The following is an 18,172-nucleotide window of genomic DNA, read 5'->3' as shown; positions in this document are numbered from 1 at the left end:
CTCAATACTGTCATCATTTTGGCTATATTATTCACCCGCATCCTGGACAGCAACTAATCTTGCATGTTCCCCCATGTGCTCCTTTCCAATAATGACTAGATGTGGCGTTGCCTAGCCCAAAGTCAGGATAAAAGAGCAGGAGGGCGAGACTTTGCGGAGTCCGGGGCTTAACGGATTAGAGACACTGGAGTGGTGATCACTGAGAATCACGAGACAGCATATGAGCTCTTGACAGGAAGCTACCGCCAATTATCTGCTGCGGACAAAAGACGGGGTAAGTTCCGGCTGAATGGCCGGATAAAACGCAAGATAAAGCCTGAGTGGGACCGACCATCATCGAAGTGTAGGATGACAATGTAATCTGGGGTAAGGCCGAAGCAGATTGACAGCATAAGAATTTACGGCCAAAGCCTGGGTAGGACGCCTAGTCTCCCTTCTCGCGAATAAGGTCTTTCCGGTGACTTGAGAGTTGAGAAGTACAAGGGAATTCCGGCTATTGTCATAGATGCCGTGGCGAACGACGAAAGTAAGAACCGAGTGTTGTTATAATGACTATGCAACGTTTGCAGGCTACCCCTGAAGGTATTCAAGAACATCGAGAGTAAGCAGTCAATTCGTGTCCGAATTGACTTGCAAATAAATCCGTGCGTAACATGAAAAGCATGAATGCTAAAAGACGAACATAAGATCACTGAAATGGCTAATATACACTCTGTCACGGAATCATTATTCGTCAATCCAATGCAACCAAAACCATATCCATCTATATGAGACCACAAAACGCCCTTGCCACAGGAAAAGGTACAATAAAAGACATTACAGTGTAGGCGCCCTCTTGAGCCCAACACAGTATCGCACAAACAAAGTATCAATAAAATGTCCGTGCCGAATACCGGGTGGTCGTTGCCTTTCAAACTCATCAATGGCATCCTGGACTCTGAAGCCCAATCGTTCAATCAAGTAGCTGACAATTAAGAAGCCGGTTCGATTAAATCCATAGTGACAGTGCACTCCAACCACAGGCCTGGGACCGTCAGGGTTACCGGACCTCTTCATCTTTTCGGTGATCTCATTCTGAAGCCGATCTACCAAAGCCACGAAATCTCGAACCTCGTCAGCCGTCGGCGGGATCTTCGATACTGTGGGGTGCTTCTGGTAATGGATGCCTCCCTTTTCGAGAGAAGCAGGATTATACACCGGGTTCTCGTAGCTGATGTCAATGACCGCGTAAATTTGGTCGCGGTACTTCTGCGAGAACAGCACAGGATTGTGCTCTTCATCGACCTCTCTCAGCATCTTAAGCGCGACAAAGGTGTTCGCAATTCGTTGAGACACAGGTGTGACTTTCTTCCATTTGGCGAGGTTTTTAACATCCCACTTGCCAGAGGTGTTCATGTACTGCAACTGCCATCCAAGACTCAAGCGTTCGTCAATGTGTTGCGAGAGGAAATCTTGGATGATGCCCGCCAGGGTGCGATACGTTGCACGATCGTAAAGAAGAGCATGAGAAGCTGGCGCAGGAAGAATGACTGTCTTGACAGCACGTTTCTTTTCACTCGAGGCTCGACGATCATCGATTAATGTCTTCTCACTCGTTTGTGCTTCGAGACCATATTCCTCTTCATGTGCAAAACGATCATACGCCGCTGAAACTGTATCATGAGTTTCGGACGCATCAGGTATAATGGCGCTTCCATCAGCCCCTACATCTGCATGGGGTCCAACTTCACCGAGGAATTTGAGAAGCTTTTGAAGTTCCGCAGGCTTGGTTACCGCATCAGACTCACCCGCAACAAGGAGGACAGATGTCTTGACTCCTGCCCAGACTTCTTCTCCTGGAATACCTCCAATCGCCTTGCCGTCCTTATTATAGGTGGGGAGAGTTCCCCACGCCATACGCCTCCAAACAGGAGTTTTGCTTTGTTTGTTGTAGCGCACCTGAAGCTCCCTTGTATCGGGGTCCGCATCGGTGCCGACTAACCGGTTCACACTTGCACTGTGAAGCCCGCCACGTCGGTCCCAATAGCGCCACATATCAAAGATACTTTCCGGAATTCTGAGAAGGCGACGGTATGACGCGACTTCATCAGGGGTTGGGGGAGATGCGCGTGGACAGATAGCGACCAGTCCCAAAATATGTTCCTTCAGCTCTGACCCAATCGACGACGCGGATGATGCCATCAAAGCGGAAAGAGAGCACCCCATGCTATGACCAAGCAAAACGACCTTCTGGCCCGCCTCCCGGTCGCGATGTTGTTCAATAGCTGTGAACAGTAGTTCCGCCATCGCTTCGACGGTATAAGCGTCCCAGTCCGTGGGAGCAAATGTCGATAGTCCGCACCCAGGCAGGTCAATCCCAAAACACGGACCAACGTTGGCTAAACTCGTTAGTAAAAGACTGAACTGAGCCAACGAGCCGCCCAAGCCGTGTACAAAAACCAGTAATGGTATTGGTGTAGGCTTGGTTGGAAGTTTGTCCATGTGTGGATGTGGACTGAAGAATGTTCTGATCGATGGATATGTGGCGATGGATGTCGAATAAGAGAGGTAGGAAGAACGCTTCTTCAAAATACCTGGATCTGTGGCGAGAGCTTGATGTATTGTCAGCAGGGAACAATACCATAGATAGTGAGTGATGAACAAACCGTCCGCCGACCGCTCGTGATGTTTGTGCGTCACCTTTTCCTGAGGCAAAGCAGCGTCCGTGCCGTGATGGAGTGAGCCACTGCTGTCATAATCCTCCTCTTCAGAAGAAGTGGTGGTCCCTGGCGACGTTTTCGAGTCGTCATTCTGAATTCGACGGCGGAAGCGCTGGCGGCCAGAGGACCGCTTGGAGCCCTTGCGCCGCAGCAATGAAGAAAGGAAACCGCAGCCGGCCATCGTGATGATACAAGTAGTCAAGAAAGCAACCTTCCCCCGGTTCAATGTTCCATCCTGATCAAGGATTTGAAATTTGCGAGTAAAAGAAAGGAGGGCTGTGGGATTCGAGAAAGCAGCGTAGGCCGACTCCCAGAGCTGTAAAGCAGCGCCAGTATTCGAAAGACCAGGATGGGAGGGAGGTGACGACAAAGACGCACCAATGGAGCCCATAGCGAGTGAGAAGTGCACGACAGATATAAATATACCTTGGATCAGAAGCGCTGGCGATCGGGCCCAGGTGCGAGAGTCTAGAGGTTCCCCTGCCCTTGGGGGCTCATGCGGTCATTCACCGACCTTCCGAGGCCCACAGTTACTCAGAATCTGCTACAAAGCCGCTCAAAACGGGGTTCGCAGCTAACCGGAAAGACGTGGATGTGTTCTGGAATGCGATTTGGACGTTAAGAAGACGAGTATGGATCTTCCTTGGCGAATAGCCACTTGATGGGTCAATAATGAGGCGACGAGGCGGTCGAGATCGACCCAGAAAGATTTACGATGGAGCAAAAAGGATGGAACCGATCTATGTGCCTTGAATGTCGCAAGCAAGAACCATGAGGCAAGGGAAGTGGAGAGCCCCGGCGTTACCCCAAAGTGAGGGCGTTTGAGGAATTGACCAATGATCACCGAAATTCCAACACGTTGACCTTTAAAGTGTTCTTAGACGCACGCACCGCGGCACCGGAAGGATAGGACACCTCCACCGTTTGAGCCAAGATCGCCCCCAAGGTCCGGAACTTTGCTTGCCGTCAACTTGGTATTTCGGTGCGAATTTGCGAACAAAGAGGGCCGGACCGATTCAAGGTATTAGGTAGTTATCAGCGTGTCATGCATCGAATCTTATCGTCCTTTTGAGCACACTAGAAATCCTGAATAGAGTGTCAGTACAGTGACATCGGCGCAGATTGGCGCATGATATTGATACAGCATTAATGTGACGCATGGCAAAGTTTTGCGACAACAATTGCAACATACCTCCACAAATACGGAAAGAACCCGACGCAGGCATAAACATATGCTTCTTGATTGCGAGATGGCCAATCCAGACTCCTTGCTTGTCCGGAATGCCGGAAATTCGATGTATGGAATAATATGTCACCCAAAGGCACAAAGAAGGCCGATGACTGCAGAATGTTTGGCCTGTCAGAGGGTCGGGACGAGCACCGTGGCGGTCAGAAAGGCGGCGGATGAATCATCCACTCTTCCGCCCACTCATGGCGTCAGCCTGCAGCCCGTGGCGGCACTAGTGGACTAGCAGCGATAGTAGTGCTTTGAGCTTCCCCTTGATCATCTAGACTGGATCATCTATCTACATTGGAGGTAGAAAGCATTCTCTTGAATCGCGATCATGATTTGGTCGATATATCGGGAGTCACGAGAGTACGAGTTCAGAGAATGAGACAACTCGGGAAGTCAGGAGAAAGTGGCATGGCCTGTTACCTAACACAGACCATTTCAGAATACGTATGTGGACGACTGTGCTTGTTGGAAGCATCACCAATGGCTGAAGCATTACACTGGGCTTTCGTCAATCATCAAAATAATTTTTCTCTGTTGAGATTATTTCTGAAAGTTGAATGTTCCAGAACAAAGTACGTAACCTAGGGAGCACCTAGAACAGATCCGTCATTGCACCATGAGAGGCGTCCCCAACCAGTCTTGCATACTTGGCGAGTACACCACGTGTGACATGAGGCATTGGGGGTTTCCACTCTTTCAGTCGCTGCTGGATTTCCTCATCTGAGACATGCATGTTTATTGTGTTGGTTTCTGCATCGATGGTAATCACATCGTCATCGCGAACAATTGCAATGGGTCCTCCGGCCGCAGCTTCTGGGACGATATGACCCACGATGAATCCATGACTAGCCCCTGAATATCTTCCATCTGTGATTAGGGCCACGTTGTTGAGCTTAGCTCCCATTAGCGCCGCACTCGCTTTGAGCTGCTCCGGCATGCCTGGTCCACCCTTGGGACCTTCGTAGCGGACGATGAGCACCAGGTTTTCGCCTCGAGGAATCTTGCCTTGGGTTAGAGCATCGTTGAGCTGAAATTCTTTATCGAAAACACGTGCTTTGCCTGTGAACTTGGTGCCCTCCTTGCCAGTGATCTTGGCCACCGCTCCACCAGGCGCCAGGTTTCCACGTAGAATCTGCAGGTGGCCAGTCGTCTTGATTGGGTTGTCCAGGGGGCGGATGATGACTTGGTCCTGAGGTAGAGATGGGAAAGATGCAACATTCTCAGCCAAGGTCTTACCAGTGACCGTGGGGATGTCGCCGTCAAGAAGGCCCGCTGCGATCAGCAACTTCTGCACAGACGGGATCCCTCCAATATCGTACAGATCTGCCATGTAGTACTTCCCACTGGGGGCCAAATCAGCAATGAATGGGATCTTGTTGCTGACCCGTTGTATATCATCCAGGGTCAGGTTCACGTCAGCCGTCCGAGCCATGGCAAGGAAGTGCAAGACACCATTGGTACTTCCTCCCAGAGCCATCGTCATGACCAGCGCATTCTCGAAGGAGCGCTTGGTCAAAAGATCCCGAGGCTTAATGTTCTTCTCCATACAGATCTTGATGGCTTCTGCCGCTTTAACACATTCTCGCATCTTCGATGGTGATGAGGCAGGCGTTGATGATGACCCTGGCAGGGACAGGCCCATGGACTCAATCGCCGTGGCCATTGTGTTTGCAGTAAACATGCCTCCACATGCGCCCGCAGTGGGACAAGCATGTCTCTCAATGTCATCCATAATCTCATCCTTGCTTTTACTGGTGTCGCCCCCATCGTCCGGTTGGCGCAAAGTATCGTAGGCATAGGCACCAGCCGCTTCAAAGCAAGTCGACACATTGACCCGCTTTCGCAGCAGGTTCGAGTATCCAATCTGAATTGTTCCACCGTAAATCATGAGCGAAGGCCTATTGTGTCTCGCCATACCCATCACAACTCCAGGCATATTCTTGTCGCACCCAGGAATAGCAATACAGGCGTCATGATACTGCGCACAAGTCACAGTCTCGACACTGTCGGCAATGATCTCACGCGACTGGAGAGAGAATCTCATGCCTGTGAGTACACGTCAGGAATGACTCACTGCTCCTCAAGGTCTGAATCCACTCACCCTCACTACCCATCGAAATGGCATCCGAAACTCCAATGGTATTATACTGCCAACCGATCATGCCCTGATCCGTAACGGCCTTCTTCACCGTCTTGCCCAAGTCCAGCAGATGCATATTGCAAGGATTCCCCTCCCACCAGACACTGGCAATTCCCACCTGTGGACTCTTAGCCATCGCATCGCGGTCCGGAATTCCCGCTGCAAAAAGCATGGCCTATCCAGTCATACAAGAGCAGAGTGTTAGCCTGTACAGTCCATAAACAGCTGAGTGATGGTAACAAACCCGAGCACCAGGAAAGTCATGGCCGCGAGTGATATAAGAAGAATATCTGTTCAGCGCCGGGGTGCCATCTTCATGCTTTGCGTCGTCAGGAAGACTGGGGAAGTTGATATACTTGGCTTCGCCCTGGGTGTTGGACGACGTGGTGTCAGAGTTCATGGTGCGATAGGAGGGTTTTATATGAGCGAAGTACTCAGTCGATCGAGATGTTGTGGGAAAAGAGTAGGGTATGGAGTATATAACTTGTCTAGAAAAGTAAACCCATCACAACCATACAAAAACACCAATATGATGTGCGGTCCAAATCCGAGTTGCCGACGTCTACTCATACCCCTCAAGCTGAGGAGATCGGAGTTGGATCCTCTCTCCGCTGGTGGGGTCGGCCAACACTCCGGGTGCGGGGTGGAATCAGTCAATCATCTGCAGCAGATTTAGAATCATTTCTCGCCTACATTTACCTAGCTTTGGTTGATTGCCATGCATTTCAAGAGCTGTGATTTGTTGGTTTGGGGGCGGATAAGCTGGCCCGGTGGATTTGTCCCGTCAGAATGCAAATTAGACAGTATGCTCAAACTTCAGTTGCCCCGTCTTGTCATTCAAAACTGAATTGCGTATGAATGTTGTGGGATAGGTTTGCACTAGGCTTGGGCAAATCATATATTTCTGGGTATCTGTCAATGAGGAATGGGCCCTCTAAACTAGCGCACAAGGAGGGCAAGATTATGCACGCTGCCAGTCAGTTAGCCAGCAGTGGAAGGTTATATACAGCCTGTGAGCTACCATAAAGCTCACAAACGAATAGAAGAATCTCTGGTATCCGTCACTCAGATTCCTTGACTTCCTCATCCAATGCAACCTCCGCTTCATCCACTGATTCCTTGTCTACTTTAGACCACTGGCCAGAGTGGTCCAATGCCTCGTCATGACCGACTTCTTGCGAGGCACCTAACTCCTCGGCAAGAGTTTTTGGTCCCTGGCCAGATATGGAATCCTGAGTAACCGCATCTTTATCCATAGCGAACCCCACAATTTTTCCGGAGGTTGTGGGAGGTCGAACTTCTTCAATGACATCGCCATTCCATGGCTTGCACTTTTTGACGATCTCGCCGCAACGCAAACAAACCCAGCCCTCTCCTTCTTCTCCTTCCACCTTCTGCACAAGGCAAACGAAGCAGTATATACAGCCGCAAGGGACCGTCTCGTAAGGATTTGTGATGTCCGTCTGTGCAGAGCCGACGATACCCCCGGCCGACGCCGCAATGATATCGTTTTCCGAAGTGGAGGCAGGATTTTGGTCTTTGTAGCATATAGCACATGTTCGCTCTGGAAGGAATGCCAATTCTCCCCGCTTCTCTACTTCATCTTCATCGCCATCCCTCGATCTGATGGCAGATATCGTTTTCCGCCATGCTCTAGATAACCAACGCCGCCACCGACTGATTCCAACAAGGGGCAACAGGAAGAGAAGGAATTCCGTGAATGCGTGCCATACGAGCTGCCGATTGAGGTATTCAAAAGACACCTCGCGAGCTGACTGAGCTGACGGAGGGGTAAGGCGTATGCGAAGGATTCTGTCGACTAATGTCCGGTATCGGCCGTTCACCAGGAAGACGAGGAATGAAACGAAAGCTGCGATTGAGTGGGTGGTAGAGATCAAATCCGTAAGCCGAGCTAGCATTCGAACATCCCGCGATGGCTGCTTCAGTCAGCACAAGTCCAGATAATTTCCAACAAAAAGTTTCGGGATCATACCTCTTCATAACCACCTTCTTGGCTAATCAACCATGACTCCCATTTCTCCCAGGCGTAGCGACCACCAACTGTGAGTAAGCCATATAGGCTCTTTTGCCATTTTGTGGGGGTAGAATGAACGGGCCCTTTGCTGCGACTATCGACGTATCGCAGTCCCTGGAGGGCAGCACCGTAGGAGGCATTATGATCCCATATCGAAAGTTTGAACAAGATTGCACGGAGGGCGAATTGGATTTCGTGAGACCAGTCTTCCCGTAATTGGGCCTAGCATAACATCAAGATAATTAGTGATACGAGATATGCGACTGGAATTGCAGCGATATGAGGCCATACCCCGAAGTACTTCAAAGCATTTCCAACCTGCCCCTTAAGAAGCCCGAGCAACTCTTCATCGAGGAGCTCGGCATCCACTTGACCAACACGGAAAGCAGGTCTGCCTCCTTCTCGCCCCTTGATGGAGTTCCATAACGTGACACTGGATTGTGGGATTCTGTTCAACGGATACGGTAGTCGGCTGAGCGCTGGATGGTTCAGCGGTGATGCACGCTGCTGTTCCGCCAGCCGGTTGCGAGCTTCGGCCTCGCGCAAGCGGCGGCGTTCTAAAACTCGTTCCTGAGCAGCGGCAAAGTTTGTTGAGCTCATCGTATTATCATCGTGTGCGTACTATAGGAAGAAGTAGGATGAGAACAGTGACAAGTGAAAGCCGCCGTAGGTTAATGCGGTACGTAGTCAATGCGTCGGTCGGTTCCCTAGACGGACATTGGGACGTGCCGAGGTTGAAACAAGGCACGTGACTTCATCGTCAGAAGATTCATTCCAGTTGCCAGTTACGAGAGAGGACAGACAGACACCGCCCAGGAAGCCAATATTATTGTTGGGGAGTATGTTCTTTATCACGTGAAGCAGTCTAATCTCTTTTTTTTTATTTTTTTTTTTTTTTTGGATGCTGAAGATCTCGACTCCCGACTTGGATCGAATACTGTATGTTTCTCTCGAATGAGTATGCGAGATCATCTCACTCCGAAGAAGCATTTAACTTCCCTTCACACCTACTTCTGCGTCCCCGTTGGTCAATATGCCATCAACTTTTCTTAGGTTGTAGAGCTCTCCGCCTCAGATGCGGACGTTCAACGCGCGTGGAGATAGACTCCGATGCCTGCCAGATTAAGTGTGATGAATGGTCCAAAGATCCATGGAAAGCTGGAGTTTTACACGGTAATTGTTTATGCTCTTCTCAGTTTCTCAAGAGACAGATCCCACTATGATCAACTCCAGTCCGACACTTCTCTTTCAGTGCTGCTCAAGACACGATCGAAAGGTACGTAAAGCCATTCACCTTTCATGAATTACATGCCTCATTGACGTTGAAAGTCTCGTAGCCCCGGAAATTCTGAGTAAACGGATGTTTATGACCTGACACAGGATCGTGAGAACCAGTACCATAGATCTACTGCAAGCCTACGTACAGACCAGGGATTGAACCAAGATGTATATCGTAAGGAAGCAATCGAATGAAACTTCCGAAATAGTTTGCTCGGAGTATGAAATACTCCCGAGACAATTCCTTCTACTGTCCTGTTGCTGATACGGAGCAGTCAGACCGAGAGAAGCAAATAGCACATCTCGGATTACCCTAGCCGAGATGTAACAGTGGCCCCATAAGGCACAAGACCATACTACCTTACCACCAAATGGGAGCTTGACTCACAGAGCATCTACTGTAATGGACTTAAAATCCTGCTGTGCTTGCTCTCCAAGGCTCCAAGATATCCAAGGTTATGTACTTCGTAGGTACTTTGTAGTTCGTTGCTGTATCCTCTGAGGGACAACAATTCAAGCACGTGCTGGCTTCTGCCCCGATATGAGTCTCCGCTCGAACATGGTCAGCCCAGGCTAAGTCACGCTAAGCATTAACCCCGGCCATTGATTGTCCAATGATAAGTACCAAATCATTCCGGCCCCGCCTCAGCAGATCCACTTGCAATGTCTTGACTGTGAATTAGTTTGATCTGTGGCTTTGGCCATTTCAATCAAGCATCTCCCATGTCGACCACTTGGAAGTGACAACAGTGAACCGTTATCAATAATTACCTTATCATGATCAGTGAATAGCCATCTTCATTGCATTCTCACTTTTTGCCTGTCGAATCAGACGAGCTCGGCTGGCCGCGTGATTACATCTACATAGTCGTTGGCACTTTCTATTTTCTGGTTTTCAGTAGCTTGTCGTCTCTGGCCAGGATACCTTGTGGCTTTTGACGTAACACGTGCTGACCGCGCGTGGTGGTTCGTTGATTGCTTTGCCCACATATATAAAGCTGTCAGATCATCTCAATCTCGAAATTGTCTCCCTGTTGATCATTGCGTCGTTGGTCTTCTCACCGTACATAGCAAACAGGTCTTCACGATGAAGTCTTCCGTCGCAACTTTGCTTGTCACTGCCTCTCTGGCCTATGCTCAGACGGCTACTGAGAAGGAGCCTTCTCTTTCTGCCATAGAGTCTGCAGCAGCCTCCATCCAGCCTTACTCTCCAGTTTCGAACATTGAGGGTGTTGCATTCAATCGCTTCTTCCAAGTGTGGCTTGAAAATATTGTACGTGATCATCTCACCAGTCAGAAAATCTCTGTCCAGAGCTGACCCCAGAAGGACTACGAGGATGCTGCGGCAGATGAGAACATGAAATGGCTGGCTTCACAAGGAATCCTGCTGTAAGTTCTCATATTGGCCATTCCCTCACGACTTGGAACTAATTTACTCCGCAGCACCAATTTTTATGCAGTTACGCACCCTTCAGAGCCAAACTACTGCGCTGCTGCTGGAGGTGACACATTCGGCATGGACAATGATAACTTCAACCAGATTCCTGCCAATGTTTCTACTGTCGCTGATCTCCTGGATACTAAGAACATTGCCTGGGGAGAGTACCAGGAGCACTTACCTTATCCCGGATTCCAGGGGTTCAACTATTCCAACCAGGAGACTTATGCCAATGACTATGTGCGCAAGCATAACCCATTGGTCTTGTATGACTCTGTCACGAAGAACAGCACTCGTTTGCGGCAGATCAAGAACTTTACTAGCTTTGAGGACGACCTTGCCAACAAGAAGCTTCCTCAGTGGGCTTTTATCACTCCAAACATGACCAACGACGCCCACGACACCAACATTACCTTTGGAGCCAAATGGGAGCGAAGCTGGATTGCTCCCTTGCTCAACAATTCATACTTCATGAATGACACCCTGATCCTCCTTACCTTCGATGAGGATGACACGTATAATAAGGGCAACAAGATCTTCAGTGTTCTTCTTGGTGGTGCCATTCCTGATGAGCTGAAGGGTACCCAGGACGATACTTTCTATACCCACTACTCAGTCATTGCTTCCGTGTCTGCGAACTGGGGCCTTCCTTCTTTGGGAAGATGGGATTGCGGTGCGAACATCCTTGAGATCGTGGCAAACAAGACGGGATATGTCAACTACGACGTTGACACAACCAATCTCCGCCTCAACGAGACCTACCCTGGTCCCATGTCAGCGGGCGAATACTCGAAATACTCCCCTGTCTGGCCCAATGCCTTGACCAGTGGCAATTGCTCTGCTGGCCATGGCATTTTGGACATTGTGAAGGAGACCTACGCCAACACGAAATCAACATACAACTATACGAGCCCCTTCCCCTATGACACTGTGAGCGATTACAACACCAAGGTGACTGCCACCAGAAAGAATGTCACCGGTACACACAGTAGTTCTTCTTCCTCCTCTCCGTCAGCTAGCTCCAACGCCGCTGTTTCTGCTGTCGCTCCTGCAGCCGGTGTCTCTGGCCTCCTCTTGGGACTCGCTCTGAGCCTGCTGTAATTCTCCAATGACGTGATTCTAGTGAAGTCATGATCTGGGTAAATATTGGAATGAGACGCAAGCAGGTCAACAGCCTACCATACATGAATCTGACCTTAGAAACAAAGATCTGTACATTATAGCTTGATGATGATTAAGAAGAAAAGATGCTATCTGCTCTAAGCTTTCAGATCGTAACCGTCAGTTCTGTCCTGACGTTTCTTTGGTTTCTAGAATATTATTCAAGATCATGGATAGAAATAGTTCTGATACAGTCCTTTTATTGTGCATAAACATCATTAGGATTGGATGAATCTACCGAACATGTGCTTCGAGCTTCGCATATTGGAGATCCAGAGTATCATCACCGGGGCGACGTTCCGAGTCCATCTTCAGTGAATCTTCCGAACAAGTCCTTCGCGCTTCATCTCTTGCAGGTTCAGAGCATCATCGTCACCAGGACGACGTTGAGACTCTATTCTCACCTTATCTTCAGGTCCCCCGGACTCTTCGAACTGAGAGGCCTTTGAAATTCTGTCGCGGAATGCAAGTCAGTTCATTGAACAAGTAACGGAATTTCACTCTAGCAGTGTCCTTGTCTCACCTGCCACGGTCGTCTCGGCTGCCGCCTTCGTCTTCGGGAATCGGTTTACGATCGCTGCTGGAAGCGCCGGCTTCTCTGCCCGTCTTGATGCCGGTATCCCCGAACTTCTTGTCGACCATTGCGTTCACACCTGACTCGACGGCTATATAGAGGTTAGACTCACGACTAAGCAGGCATGCACTTGCAAAGCCGGACGACATACTGGAATCGCTCTTACGACCAAGACCCTGCTTGGCCTGGTAGGTGTTCAGGTCTTTCTCTGCCTCCTGGGCGATTCTGAGATTGTTGTCGTGATCGGACATTCTGGCTAATTTCTGTAGTAGGGAATGCGAGAGGTATAGAGTTGAATTATAGATAGAGTAGGCGTGTACTGCCGATGTTGCCTACGATAAGAATGATCAGTCCCAGCATAAAATACCTGGGATTTGATGTCGTCCAGCATCAGGGACCTTGGACAGCATTGCATCATAATACATCATGTCGATGTCACAGAATCCGCTGCGGAGACGAGCGCTCAGCTTCTTTTTGGTGTACACCAATTGCTTGGGTGAGTGGTAACCTGACCCAGTAATCTGGCCCACTTCTTTCGAGCAAGGCACTTTTGCAGTTCTGAGTTGGAAACTGGCCCTGCGACAACTGAAGGGTCGTCTTTTCTTTTGGGGATGACTTCATAGTTCATCTGGATACTCGGGCTATCAGCCCTAACTCAGCTTTCAAATACGGTTTAGCGCAGAGGGTCAAAACCTAGGGCTGGGGCGGGACGGAAGAATGATACTCCCAAGGTTCCCGCTTTGGAGTTGCGGGGACTGGTAAAGTAGAAAGTAGAAACATTGTAACAAAGACAGCTTCGTGGTTGGACCGTTCCGAGGCTTTTTGGCTTTCTTTCAGTTGTTTTCTTTCCATAATCGCGCGTTTCTGCATCATTTCGGAAGCGATAGATCGAAGTACTTCACCAGCCCTGAACTTATGGCAAACTAGGTGCTTGGAGTTCCTGTCGTGACCGTGCTACGATCGAAGTCAACAACTGCTTTACTCCAGCATCGCTAGTTATGGCTCAGGTAGTTGAACTACCTGGCGAGTCCAATCCACTGAACCCTCAGAATCTCCTCCATGCGCTTGCACTCGCAGCCAGCTCGACACAGCAGCAGGTGCAAACCGGTACCAAGCAACTGCAACACTGGGAAAAGCATGAGAGTTATTTCACTCTACTTCAGGTATGTCGGTAGTTTCCTGGTCCGGTTCCTGCGCTTCCTTTTCTATACTTCCCGTCTTGCATATTGACTAAGTACTTTCTCTCAGGATGTATTCCTAGATCAATCGTTGCCCATCGAAGTCCGTTACCTGTCCATCATCCAGTTGAAGAATGGCATTGATAAGTACTGGCGGAAGACTGCGACAAAGTAGGTCTAGGGTCACTGATACGCATACGTCGAGCCGACAACTGACATTCTCGAAGTGCCATCAAGAAAGAAGAGAAAGAGAGGATAAAGGTGAGGGCCGTACAGGCTGGGGTAGTAGAACCTGCACCTCTGCTTGCCCTTCACAATGCTTTCATGATTGCCAAGATCATGCGCTACGAATTCCCGCAAGACTGGTGAGTGCTGACCGTTGTCCTTGAACGAGGTTCGTATTTCTGATATCTGTCAGGCCAGATGGAATCTCAGCAATCATCGCCTACCTTCGCTCTTCAACACAGCCCGGCGCAAACTCGTTGCAGCTACCGCGGACACTCACAATACTACTCCAAATAATCAAAGAATTGTCAACAGCTCGACTACAGAGAACGCGTGCGAACCTTCAGTCAGTGGCACCAGAGATCTTCCATCTTCTGGTCAATATCTACGTGGAGAAGGTGAACAAATGGACCGTCATTCTAGAGCAGGGCGGCGTCGATGAGGCGGCATTACTTGATGAGGCAGAGCAAAGCCTAGTTTGTCTCAAGGTTCTTCGGCGTCTGATCATTGCAGGATTCGAGCACCCCAATCGTGATAAAGAGGCTCAGGACTTCTGGCTCCTGAGCCATACCCATTTCAGTCGGTTCTTTGCTTTTGTCAATGGCTCCGTGCCTTTATCAGAGCAAGTTCAGAGGTCAATAGAGAAACATCTGCTCAAGTTGTCGAAACTTCATGTGGAGATGGCAAAGGAACGGCCCGCGGCATTCGCCTTGCTGCCGGACAGCATTCCCCTTGTTCAATCTTACTGGACCCTTGTTATCAAACTCGGAGAAAACTACAGCCAGCTGGGAGAGGACGGTGACTCGGACGGCAAGACACTTATGGAAAAGGTGGGGCTCAGAGCCCTTCTATTGATCAGGGCCTGTTCCAAAATGGCATTCAATCCCGCTCAGACGTTCAAATATCAGACTCCGCAAGACAAAGAGGAGAAACAACGGTCCATTGAACAAATAAAGTCGGATCTTTTCACCCATGATTTTGTTGTCAGTGTCATGGAGCTTTTGGTTACGCAATTTTTCCGCTTCCGGAAAGCTGACTTTCAAGAATGGGAGGCTGAGCCGGAGGAGTGGGAAAGAAAGGAGGAGGATATTGCTGAAGCCTGGGAATTCTCCATCCGATCGTGCTCTGAGAAGCTATTCCTCGACCTGGTCATCCACTTCAAAGACTTGCTGATTCCACGACTGTTGAACGTCTTCTTCTCGTTTGCAAGTAAGTTCAAGCCACCGAGGAGTACATTTACGAACGCTATTGACCGTTCCCCTCCAGGTCCCGAGAAGCGTGACGTACTGCTCAAAGACTCATTATACTCCGCCATCGGACTGGCTTCCGCAAGCTTAGAGCAGCAATTGGACTTCAACAGTTTTCTGGAGACAACGCTTGTCCAAGAAGTCCAAATTCAGGAACAGGGTTACAATGTCCTTAGGAGACGAATTGCCATCGTCCTTGGGCAATGGGTACCAGTAAAGCCGGATGAACTCAACAGGAATGCCATCTACCAGATCTTCCAGCACCTTTTAAGCAAACAGGATCCCTTGAATGACCTGGTTGTCCGCATCACGGCTGGTAGACAGCTCAAGAACGTGTTGGATCCATTCGAATTCTCCGCTGCCGGGTTCATGCCCTATGCTCAGTCCATTCTCCAGGATTTGATGTCTCTCATTCAGGAGGTCGAACTTCCTGAAACTAAGATGGGACTTCTGGAAAGCGTTCGTGTCCTGGTAGTAAAGATGGAGCATCATGTATGCACCCCTTCACCAACTGGGCTCAACAAGTCTGCTAACACTCGTTCAGATTGCGCCATTCTCGGACCAGATATTAGCTTTACTGCCTCCATTGTGGGAGCAATCGGGCGAGGAGCATCTCATGAAACAGGCCATTCTGACTCTAATATCGTCCCTTATACATTCTTTGAATCAGGACTCGATCAAGTATCACTCTCTTGTCTTGCCCTTGATCAGTAGTTCGGTAGAACCAGGCTCTGTAAGACGTCCTCGTTTCTGGCCCTTCACGTCAAGAACTAACCCAAGAATAGGAGACCCTGGTATATCTCCTTGATGAGGCCCTAGAGCTCTGGTCTGCTATCCTCACCCAAACGCCTGCACCGGCGTCTCCCGAGCTTCTTGCGCTCATCCCTGCCTTATATCCTATATTCGAAGCCGCCACGGACAGTGTCCCACAGGCCCTCCAAATCGCAGAGTCCTATATCTATCTCGCTCCCCAGGAGGTTCTCAGTGACCGAATTCGACTTCCCCTTCTCGTCTCATTCGAAACCCTCCTACAATCCACCACTCGGCAACGCATTGGCGTTGTCCCTCGCCTCGTTGAGCTCATGATCCGCGGCGCTGAAGCGGTTGACGGAGGGAGCGAAAACACATACAACGTCATCACGCGCTCCCTCATTGACAGCTCATTCCTGCAATCTCTCCTGGAAGGTCTCCATTCCGCCTACGAAGCTAGTCAGACGACTGGCCCACGCCGGAAACCAACGTCGGTCTACGGCGTCGTGGAGACGGATTACTATTCTGTCCTCGCTCGTTTAGCCCTGGCATATCCTAAGATCCTTGTCTCTGCCGTCTCTGCTGCCACACAGACCCCCGAAGAACAGGTTCTCTCCTGGCTCCTCACGGAATGGTTCCTGCATTACGACAACATTGGCAGCGTGACTCAGAAGAAACTGCATGCGCTCGCTCTGACACAGCTCCTCGCCTTGAACGGCCCCGATACCCAGCCACCCACATACATCCTCAACCACCTGCAATCATACATGAACATTTGGACGGATATCGTTACGGAACTTGCAGAAGGTACCGAGGGTGATCCCAACGACCCCCGCAGTGGCGATTATCTCATTTACTGGAACAACGCGCCGAACGCCAAGTACGATGGGCCTGAGCCGCCAGAGAACGAACGCCGACGTCATTGGGAAACTTCAGATGTGATCCATAAAATCAACATCCGGGACTTTGTGCGCCAGCGCTTGCATTCCCTCATCGTGGGGTGCGGTGGTGAGCAGCGGTTCCAGGAAGAGTGGCTCCTTAATGTAGATCGTGAAGTGGTGGCCGCATTTGCCGCTTTGGGGCTGTTTTAGTGGTTTCTTCGGACATTCTTGTCACATAGTTCAGAATACCCCTATAGATGAATATGATTGATGAGATGATACCAAGATTCTATTGCGCATGAATCGATCTGAGTGGCAAGGAGCCATAAGTGACGAAGACAGTCTACAGGAAACGATTCCTCGATTGAAAGCTTACACAGACGCTCTTCTAATAAGGTATACCATTCCTTCGCCGTCAAAAAGTTGATTCCCGCGTGTGCACGTTGTCAGTTCCTGAGGCCGACGGCAGAGCCCAAATTAGGAACGAGGGCAGAAAAATGAAGGTTCTTTCATTGGTCTACTCCGTACGTTTGCTCATTTATCTGTCACTGAAGCATAAAAGGTCCGGACTCATATATCTGAACTGCTTGGCGGAGATTTACTAGCCTGGTGGATAGCTTAATACGTGATATTACTGTAAATTTCGTTGATTTCGAGTGCCAGAAAGCTTGTCTGATGGTAATCTAAATACATACATACTCCCCCTACGTGCTTATCTGCATCCGTCCAACAACATTCTTGACAACGGTCAATCTTGTCCTTTGACGAGTATATCGAACATCTTTATCTAAGATTTCTGCAACATCTCCGGTTGCAGAAAGTTGTGAGCCAAAACCTACGCTGATGTAAGCCAGGCGCCATGAAGGCCTCGAAAGCTGTTTAGCAACATCACGCCGATATGAGCCCTCTTTCCTTGATGCTCCGAAATGCAGCTACTTGATTTTTCAGTTGCTCCAGCTTATACTGTATTTCTCGTATGTTGGTGAGTTGTCCTCAGTTGATTTTGAAGAGGACAACTGCAGATGTGTCTCATGTGCAAGACACCACCTGCATTGAGCTCGCTTCAAGGATGCTCCTTCCCTCGTTCATGAACCCCAGACTGGCCACCGATATAGAACAAACATAAGGTACAAATCACTCGCTGGTTCCACTACTTTGTTGAGATCATCCTCTCTTTACGTAGCACACGCTCCTCTTGTTCGAGAATACTTTGTCCCGCTTCTGAGCGTCGCCTGAGACCTAATCCGGAAGGCCTCGCTCATAGAGTTCTGCCCACCAATGCTTCAGGCTCGTACGTAGCAAGTCCAGAACTTTGACAGTTCAAGACAG

General features: G+C 49.5%; 6 protein-coding genes across 6 annotated transcripts; 2 read left to right on the top strand and 4 right to left on the bottom strand.

Annotated features, from left to right (window-relative positions):
* Window positions 1-816: 816 nt before the first annotated feature.
* Window positions 817-3,090, bottom strand: ALT_8738 (RNA 5'-triphosphatase domain-containing protein; the record flags this gene model as incomplete). Its single annotated transcript, XM_033557782.2, has 2 exons — window positions 817-2,591; window positions 2,646-3,090. The coding sequence occupies 2 exons, from the start codon at window positions 3,088-3,090 to the stop codon at window positions 817-819; spliced, it is 2,220 nt and encodes a 739-aa protein (XP_033413673.1).
* A 1,438-nt stretch (window positions 3,091-4,528) lies between these two features.
* ilv3B (putative mitochondrial dihydroxy acid dehydratase) lies at window positions 4,529-6,476 on the bottom strand (the record flags this gene model as incomplete). The annotated part of the gene is made up of 3 exons (XM_033557783.2): window positions 4,529-5,982; window positions 6,038-6,251; window positions 6,321-6,476. 3 exons carry the CDS (start codon window positions 6,474-6,476, stop codon window positions 4,529-4,531), a joined length of 1,824 nt encoding a protein of 607 aa, XP_033413674.2.
* A 661-nt stretch (window positions 6,477-7,137) lies between these two features.
* On the bottom strand, window positions 7,138-8,711 carry ALT_8736 (pex2/pex10/pex12 family protein; the record flags this gene model as incomplete). Its single annotated transcript, XM_033557784.2, has 3 exons — window positions 7,138-8,013; window positions 8,070-8,333; window positions 8,403-8,711. 3 exons carry the CDS (start codon window positions 8,709-8,711, stop codon window positions 7,138-7,140), a joined length of 1,449 nt encoding a protein of 482 aa, XP_033413675.2.
* Window positions 8,712-10,476: 1,765 nt separating this feature from the next.
* On the top strand, window positions 10,477-11,928 carry ALT_8735 (acid phosphatase PHOa; the record flags this gene model as incomplete). The annotated part of the gene is made up of 3 exons (XM_033557785.1): window positions 10,477-10,662; window positions 10,717-10,778; window positions 10,833-11,928. 3 exons carry the CDS (start codon window positions 10,477-10,479, stop codon window positions 11,926-11,928), a joined length of 1,344 nt encoding a protein of 447 aa, XP_033413676.1.
* Window positions 11,929-12,299: 371 nt separating this feature from the next.
* Window positions 12,300-12,813, bottom strand: ALT_8734 (uncharacterized protein; the record flags this gene model as incomplete). The annotated part of the gene is made up of 3 exons (XM_033557786.2): window positions 12,300-12,441; window positions 12,512-12,653; window positions 12,714-12,813. 3 exons carry the CDS (start codon window positions 12,811-12,813, stop codon window positions 12,300-12,302), a joined length of 384 nt encoding a protein of 127 aa, XP_033413677.2.
* Window positions 12,814-13,560: 747 nt separating this feature from the next.
* ALT_8733 (putative importin 11) lies at window positions 13,561-17,053 on the top strand (the record flags this gene model as incomplete). The annotated part of the gene is made up of 7 exons (XM_033557787.2): window positions 13,561-13,725; window positions 13,811-13,911; window positions 13,968-14,105; window positions 14,159-15,174; window positions 15,232-15,704; window positions 15,757-15,945; window positions 15,998-17,053. 7 exons carry the CDS (start codon window positions 13,561-13,563, stop codon window positions 17,051-17,053), a joined length of 3,138 nt encoding a protein of 1,045 aa, XP_033413678.2.
* Window positions 17,054-18,172: the final 1,119 nt, after the last annotated feature.

Source organism: Aspergillus lentulus (assembly GCF_001445615.1).
Source record: "Aspergillus lentulus DNA, contig: Alt16, strain: IFM 54703, whole genome shotgun sequence".
Classification (NCBI taxonomy): Eukaryota; Fungi; Ascomycota; class Eurotiomycetes; order Eurotiales; family Aspergillaceae; genus Aspergillus; species Aspergillus lentulus.
This window is presented reverse-complemented; position numbering and strand designations above follow the sequence as displayed.